The sequence below is a fragment of the Ylistrum balloti genome, unplaced genomic scaffold, assembly GCF_031769215.1.
Source record: "Ylistrum balloti isolate Yb309-2 unplaced genomic scaffold, AGI_CSIRO_Ybal_v1 Utg370288, whole genome shotgun sequence".
NCBI lineage: Eukaryota > Metazoa > Mollusca > Bivalvia > Pectinida > Pectinidae > Ylistrum > Ylistrum balloti.
In genome coordinates, this window is record NW_026782219.1 from 26,181 (window position 1) to 35,233 (window position 9,053).

General features: G+C 34.3%; 1 protein-coding gene across 1 annotated transcript; it reads left to right on the forward strand.

The window, feature by feature from the left end:
* The first annotated feature begins 3,340 nt into the window (after positions 1-3,340).
* On the forward strand, positions 3,341-4,980 carry LOC132552928 (GTPase IMAP family member 7-like). Its single transcript, XM_060217129.1, has 2 exons — positions 3,341-3,356; positions 4,070-4,980. The coding sequence occupies exons 1-2, from the start codon at positions 3,341-3,343 to the stop codon at positions 4,978-4,980; spliced, it is 927 nt and encodes a 308-aa protein (XP_060073112.1).
* Positions 4,981-9,053: the final 4,073 nt, after the last annotated feature.

A 9,053-nucleotide genomic window follows, 5' to 3' on the forward strand; every position in this document is an offset into this window, starting at 1 on the left:
CATATATATATATGTAAAGTAAGATTAGGTTAGACGATAATTATAACGAAATAAATCAACCAAGTATAGTTAGCTTTAAATAAACAAAACATTAACAACGAATGTGGGATACAATTAGATCAGTAGATTTAATAAATCGATATTCTTGGAAACAAAAACAAAGAAATAAATATTGCATTTTTTTTTATCAAAAATGAAAAAAGTCCCGAAAGAAAAAATATTTTATGAAATCGGTATTTGATTTCCCTATGCAGGGTTGAGTATATACACATATATGTAAGGTACAAGATATATATTGATTTACAATAAAACCCGTCGTACCGCGTATTCAGACAAATGTGTATTCAGAGTGTACAGGCAGATCAGACAGATATATACAAAACTTTATGTTGTGCAACAAGACCCAGCTTTAAACATTTTCGTAAGAAATCATCAGTATGGCAGGTACGTTTTTTCTTAATGACTTCTAAAACATTAGAATTCATGTCAAATTATACGATCACGCAATAGTGATATAAGTTATATAGATCATGTACATATCGTACGTAAATATGTCATAACTGTTATTATTATTGTATAATCTATTTATTTGTGAACGATTTGGCAAGAATTCAGACCTTGCCGTACCTATACCACTAGTCTATGCTTACCTATACATTCTGTCAGGATATGTAAACAATCGAGATAAGTCAAATCTGTTTCGTTTTCGTTGTAAATCATTATAAGATGTTACAGATTACCTCAATAAAAATGTTTGGAATTATCTAGAATTTAACATATTGATTGTCGTTAATTCATACTGAACTCGCCATTTATCTCGTAGAGGACGCCACGAGACAATGTATGGCAAGGCATGGTTATTGATACTTATACAACACACAACAAAAGATTATCATTCAAAAACTTGTACATAATTTATGTAACTTAAGGTTTGTAAGTACTAGATGATTTTTTTTGTAAAGAGCTATCGGTACTCATGTCTGTTTATTAATTTGCATCTGCCTGTTGTCTCTTTGCGATGGGCGTCCTGTATGTTGTTCCGTGTGACAGCTACCAGATCCCGGCTGAAGTAAACTTGGTATCTACAAGGGGTCGGGGTGGGTGTGTGTGTGTGTGTGTGTGTGTGGGAGGGGGGTATTTTGTCTCTTTCCCATAGATACCAGGTCCCAGTGGACACTTGACAATTTACATCGTACCTAAGTGATTGGCTATATACCAATGGTTTGTAGGTATATGTATATTTTCAGTCAGTTACACAATGTTGCACTTTGATGATTCTTGGTACATTTTAAACATCAAGATGCACAAACTAGCAGGGATTTATACGTGAAAAAACAAAAAGATAGAAAAAAACGAAAAGATAGAAAAAAACAAAAAGATAGAAAAAAAAAACCGAAAAGAAACGCAATGAGCTTTCAGATTTTCCGAGTATCGTCGGTGGACACGTGATGCGTGCACGTGCAAAATGGGAAAAGGCCTTTTCGGTCTGTACAGTGTTTACTTAAAACAAATGTTTTGGTTAAATTGGTGTGGGTGCATAGTCCGTCACGCAATCCGAATATTGTTGAAATAATTATTCTAACACTCGTTGAGTCTAATTCTGCATGTTTGTATTAACAGGGTAAGATGTATTATTGAATTATTGTTACATGCATAAATCATGTTCGAGAAATGAGTAGCGAGCATTCCAGCACGTCTTTGAGTCATCTGTTAAAGTTTGTTTTATTTAGACAAAGGGGGAATATAAGAGTTAAGATTTATACATGTATAAAGTCTTAATATATCCAAAAATGATGTCATTTTCACTCGATGTCGATCATTTCCTTTCAAAAGTCTGATGTTATTCTAAAGAGATCACGATGTGTACCAGTCTAAGCAGTTCGTCTGATTCCGTATGCTCCGAGGTGGTACGGATTCAGCTGAGTAATTACGAATGAGACCGAACATAAGGTCTAAAATTATGCGGACATCTATTGTTTTGCGGAAAATTGGTCCGCCTCAGAATTATCATAAATTATGTGTTGTTATCGTAAATTTAGTTTGTACTTGACTTCTATCTATGTTCAAAGATATATTTCATTTGACTTTCTAGAACGACCTTCTGCACGGCTTCCAGTGCCAAGGTCAAAGTCAGCGATGGGCAATTTTAGTAAGTATTTTTGTCACTACATGTCTGAACAGAAATCACTACAATTAGATAATTCGTTAAAGATAAAAAATATATACATATAGCTCCAAAGAAAATGTCTGGGGCTGGGGAACAAAGAATTCAACCTGATTGTGTAGAGTACGATTAAGGATAAACGTAAAGCAAAAATAGATATATTGTCAAAACATACAAACGAAAATTAAGATCTGAATGTATTGCAAGGGGGTGAGGTCCATATGAGGATATTTAACAATTAGGCTCTGACATTCTTCTCTTGTTATATGCTCGGACAGATTCCAACCAAAGTTTAGTTAGAAGAATCAATGGGAGATAGTAATTATATGTTATAAGATAACATAATACATAGTTATATAACAAAAGAAAGCGCGAAACCAACTCGACAAGGAGCGGGGTCAATTAGGAGAAATTCGGAAAGCAGGTTTTGAAATCTTCTCCCCATAAACGTTGACAGAATTAATCGGAAGGAGATCATTTTTTACAATTAGGATGATGATTCGACCCCTGAGGACGGGAGGGGCCGTTACTGGCCCTAAAAGGGTCCATTAGCTAAATATGTACTGTAAAGGTATACTCCCCAGCAACGCTGGATTTCAACAAAGTTGGTCTGAAATGTCGCTAGGGGAGGGCAAGCATTTCTTAAGAACCTTTACAAAGATTTGATGCAAAACTTTAAAAGTATTCAAATCTGCTCCAAAAATAAAGAATATAAATTGATAAAGATAAATAATGTATTCGTATTTCAAGTTTAATATTTATCTGGTCAAATTCATGAACAAGAGAAACAGGCTAAATTTTCTAGTTCCACGAGTCAAACTTGAGTAGAAATTAAAATAGGAAGTAATCAGACAATCTGATTTATATATTTCCAAATAAAATTCAAATTGACGAGTGATCACTAGATTACGGCTGTTGATCTACTATTATTCAAAGCTGTCATTTTGGAAAACGATTTTTTGTGGATTTTTTTTCTAAACACTGAGTGAATGTCAAAGTGATAGTAGTACCTCCTTGCTGTATGTCTTTGCAGTCAGGTGACCCTTGCGTCTTCATTTAGTTATTATTATCTCATATTTTCCCCTCACCAATCTTGGTCTATCCCTTATATCACCAGATACCGTCATCAGAGGTGACACATTAAGCAGGGATATAGCCGCTTGCTCATTGGGACCAATGGCTGCCAGGCATGGTGAGTGTACAGCTTTTTAATTTAACATTTATCCATATATCGATTTATAATTTTATAATTTTGTTATCAGACAATTAGTAATAAATACACGATATTTATTGTGCTATATATAGCATACATATTACATTGTATAAAGAAATCCATATATCATATATTAAATGTGCTATATATCTTTCACCTGGCTTTGCTGTTATCGTTGAAATAATATCCAACTTATATATATACATTATATATCAATCTTAAATGGATTTAAGTAAAGCAATCTATGAAACGACACTATGAAGTTATCATTTTTTGCGGGCTTGATACGTTTTAAGGTGGAAATGTGAAAGAAAAAAATCAAACAGAGACAGCCATTCTGTTGCGCTGTTTTCAGTTCCTGACAACGTTGTGCTGAGATCACCCCATCTCATCTCCAATCAGTGAACTATTCTCTTAATCTTACACGGAGTAAGGGGGGAATTGCTAACACCTGACAGCCACATATAATATGTCCTGATTTTATTTGATTGTGTCTGTTCCGTGGACAGGAGTATCCCAACACCCATGTTTCATTAACAAGCACTCGGAAAGTCCTGTACTGACTAGACACTCTAACACGGGGGTTGGGATATCCCTGTCTCTACCAATCTACCACATTGCATTGGTTCTGTCTGGAATGAACGGAAAGAATTTGAACTAAGGGAGATAATTTAGTTAACCATTTTTTTCAGATGGTGACAGTAGACGGTATGTATCAGAAAGAAGATTAATCTTAGTAGGAAGGACTGGATCAGGAAAAAGCAGCACAGGAAACACGCTCCTCGGAAATAATATTTTCGATGAGTATTGTGGAATGAAGTCTGCTACCAAACGATGTGCATATGCAAGTTGTAAGTACCAAGGAAGTAAAATAACCGTTATCGACACACCTGGTCTGTTTGACACAAAAATGCCAAAAGAAGAGCTCAAAAGGGAGATAACCAAATGCATGGCTTTAGCATCTCCTGGTCCACATGCCGTCCTGGTGGTGATTCCATCGGACGTTCGCTATACAGACGAGTGTCAGAAAACGATTGATTGCTATATTGATATGTTCGGGAAAGCGATAATAAATCGTATTCTTCTGGTTTTCACAAAAAAAGATATATTCAAAAGCAACTTTATCACAGAAAAAATATTTTTGGATAATTTGGATTCAAATCTAAGGAATCTTTTAGCCAAAAGTGGCAATGGACATGTTTTTGTAAACAATAGGGCCAGCAACCTAGATGCAGAAAGGCAAAACTTGTTTGCGGCCATTGAAAATATTATCCTTTCTTGGAACAAAACGTTTTTTCAAAACGAAGCCCTCCGAATCATAGAGAAGGGGATAAGGGAGAAAGAAAGCAAACCCGAGGACTCTGTCACAGGGAGTACAAAGGACCTTCCTTCGTCATCTGCACAGTGTCATATGTCATCAGCATCTGAAGTCAGAATCACTGAGGTAGACGAGACGCCGGAACGCAATTCTACCCGACAGCTGATCGCTGATGATGTCAAGCCTGGTGATAAAGATGATGGTTTTGTGGATCGCTTGACGCAACTGTTGAGCGATTTTTTCAATAATCTTTTTATTTTGTTGTTTGGAACGAAGAAATCATGAATAATATAAACACAAATTATACCATGATAGAATGATGTTTACAACTTGGATATTGACATGTGTTTACAATGTGACTATTGATCTGTATTTACAATGTAACTATTGCCTTGTGTTAACAATGTGACTATTGACTTGTGTTTACAATGTGACTATTGACTTGTGTTTACAATGTGATTATTGCCTTGTGTTTACAATGTGACTATTGACCTGTATTTACAATGTGACTATTGCCTTGTGTTAACAATGTGACTATTGACTTGTGTTTACAATGTGACTATTGACCTGTATTCACAATGTAACTATTGCCTTGTGTTAACAATGTGATTATTGCCTTGTGTTTACAATGTGACTATTGACCTGTATTTACAATGTGACTATTGACTTGTGTTTACAATGTGACTATTGACTTGTGTTTACAATGTGACTATTGACCTGTATTTACAATGTGACTATTGATCTGTATTTACAATGTGACTATTGACTTGTGTTAACAATGTGACTATTGACTTGTGTTTACAATGTGACTATTGACTTGTGTTTACAATGTGACTATTGACATGTATTTACAATGTGACTATTGACTTGTGTTTACAATGTGACTATTGACCTGTATTTACAATGTGACTATTGACTTGTGTTTACAATGTGACTATTGATCTGTATTTACAATGTGACTATTGACTTGTGTTAACAACGTGACTATTGACCTGTATTTACAATGTAACTATTGACTTGTGTTTACAATGTGACTATTGACTTGTGTTTACAATGTGACTATTGACTTGTGTTTACAATGTGACTATTGACATATGTTTACAATGTGACTATTGATATGTTTACAATGTGACTATTGACTTGTTTTTACAATGTGACTATTCACTTGTGTTTACAATGTAACGATTTACCTGTATTTACAATGTTACTATTGACTTTTGTAAATAATGTCATTATTGACTTGTGTTTACAATGTGACTATTGACTTGTGTTTACAATGTGACTATTGACTTGTGTTTACAATGTGACTATTGACTTGTGTTTACAATGTAACGATTTACTTGTATTTACAATGTGACTATTGATCTGTTTTAACAATGTAACGATTTACCTGTATTTACAATGTGACTATTGACTTGTGTTTACAATGTGACTATTGACTTGTGTTTACAGTGTGACTATTCACTTGTGTTTACAATGTGACTATTCACTTGTGTTTACAATGTGACTATTCACTTGTGTTTACAATGTGACTATTCACTTGTGTTAACAATGTAACGATTTACCCAATGTAAAGATTTACCTGTATTTACAATGTGACTTTTAACTTGTTTTTACAATGTGACTATTGACCTGTATTTACAATGTGACTATTGACTTGTGTTTACAATGTGACTATTGACATGTATTTACAATGTGACTATTGACCTGTATTTACAATGTGACTATTGACTTGTGTTTACAATGTGACTATTGACTTGTATTTACAATGTGACTATTTTACAATGTGACTATTGACATGTGTTTACAATGTGACTATTGACTTTTGTAAATAATGTTATTATTGACTTGTGTTTACAATGTGACTATTGACTTTTGTAAATAATGTGACTATTGACCTGTGTTTACAATGTGACTATTGACCTGTATTTACAATGTGACTATTCACTTGTGTTTACAATGTGACTATTCACTTGTGTTAACAATGTAACGATTTACCCAATGTAAAGATTTACCTGTATTTACAATGTGACTTTTAACTTGTTTTTACAATGTGACTATTGACCTGTATTTACAATGTGACTATTGACTTGTGTTTACAATGTGACTATTGACATGTATTTACAATGTGACTATTGACCTGTATTTACAATGTGACTATTGACTTGTATTTACAATGTGACTATTGACTTGTATTTACAATGTGACTATTGACCTGTATTTACAATGTGACTATTGACATGTGTTTACAATGTGACTATTGACTTTTGTAAATAATGTGACTATTGACCTGTATTTACAATGTGACTATTGACTTGTGTTAACAATGTGACTATTGACTTGTGTTAACAATGTGACTATTGACTTGTTTTTACAATGTGACTATTCACTTGTGTTTACAATGTAACATGTATTTACAATGTGACTATTGACTTGTGTTTACAATGTGACTATTGACTTTTGTAAATAATGTCATTATTGACTTGTGTTTACAATGTGACTATTGTCTTGTATTTACAATGTGACTTTTGACCTGTATATACAATGTGACTATTGACATGTATTTACAATATGACTATTGACATGTATTTACAATGTGACTATTGACTTGTGTTTACAATGTGACTATTGACCTGTATTTACAATGTGACTATTGACATGTGTTTACAATGCGACTATTCACTTTTGTAAATAATGTGACTATTGACCTGTATTTACAATGTGACTATTGACTTGTGTTAACAACGTGACTATTGACTTTTGTAAATAATGTGACTATTGACCTGTGTTTACAATGTGACATTTAACATGTTTTTGTATATGTTTGTGTTGATGTGTGTTAACGTGGGACGAGCGACGGTTGGTGATCCGGGAAAAGAAAGCTGGAAGAACCGATCACAGTATAACAATGATGTTTATTTACAATGAAACAAATAAACTATATATTTAAAGATGTCACACTCGCTAACTCACACACTCATAAACCAAATAATGATAAGTGTCCCTGTAGCTTCTAGCTCACGAAACAGAACAGTGTTCCTGTCAAACCCAATAGAGTTCCATACTCTGAATCACCGTGACTCAATCCAGAGTCACCGTCCTCAAGCAGTTCCACGCTTGTATCACCATAATAGGCAACGCACTTATGTCAATGACATGACAGCTGATTAAGTGCTGAATTCAAGTCGCCGACCCTGGCAGTGTAACTTCTAAGTATGCTCCCTCGCTGACCTTGACCCTGAATGAAAGTCGTTACTTCTGGTCGGTCCTGACGCTTGGGTCGCAATGTAAAAGAGAGGCCTGCCTGGTCCTGACTCAATCAATGTTCCAACCCGTCATGTGAAGCTATAATGATTAACACAAATAGTTATAATTTCCACTCACACTTCCATACTATACTAACAAAACACATGGTACAAAATACTTATTATTTACCATAATTATTCAACTTTAGAATGAACCATAATTAGAAAATACTGAAATACGTTCATATTAGCGTCGAAATAATGTGCGGCTCCAAATTACAAACAAAATAAAACAAAATTACGAAATACACCAACTGACACCTCAAGGCTTCCATACTTTTTCCACTCGTTCGCGTACGCACTACGTTCGGCACTAATAAATTGATCAGGGCTTCCATAGATTTTAAAATCGACCCGAAACATGACATAGACTATGCAGTTTCATGTACAACACTCCAATATGTTTATATCATGTGCATATTTAGGAAAACAAACATAATATATTCAATTATAGTACGAAAACAAAAATGAAAGTTATCAACATACAAACAATAAACAATGGTCACGGCTGACTGGAGCGCACAGATACTTAGATTGTTTGACCCGATATATGGACTGGTACAAAACAACAATACCAACTAATATAGAAAAGAAAAAGAGATAAAGATTACTTACCACAGTGAGTCCCCTGTGCCTGTCTCACATGACGCTAAATGCCGATAAATCCATATCGGGTGCACGGTAACAATAACACAATACCTGTCATGAGAATCTCACCCCGTGCACACCTACCCGTGACGCAATTCCGCCTAGCGGTACCCTACCATTAAGGTGACTTACCCCAAGTGTATACAAAATATACATGCTTACGTGACAATGTGATTATGTATATGGCTGTTTTTCGGATTGATTTTTAAGTGTTTTTCAATAATATATTGCTCTCTTTAAGGATATTTGTGACGTTGATGAGGATAAGAAATGTAATATTTCGTTGTTATGTTGTCTAATACCCCGTTAGTAAATTTGTGATATTTGTGTCACTCAGCTTTTCTTAGCAAGTGATAAATTGCTAGTGATTAATATTCATAATGTATCTATCTTAATTATCATTTA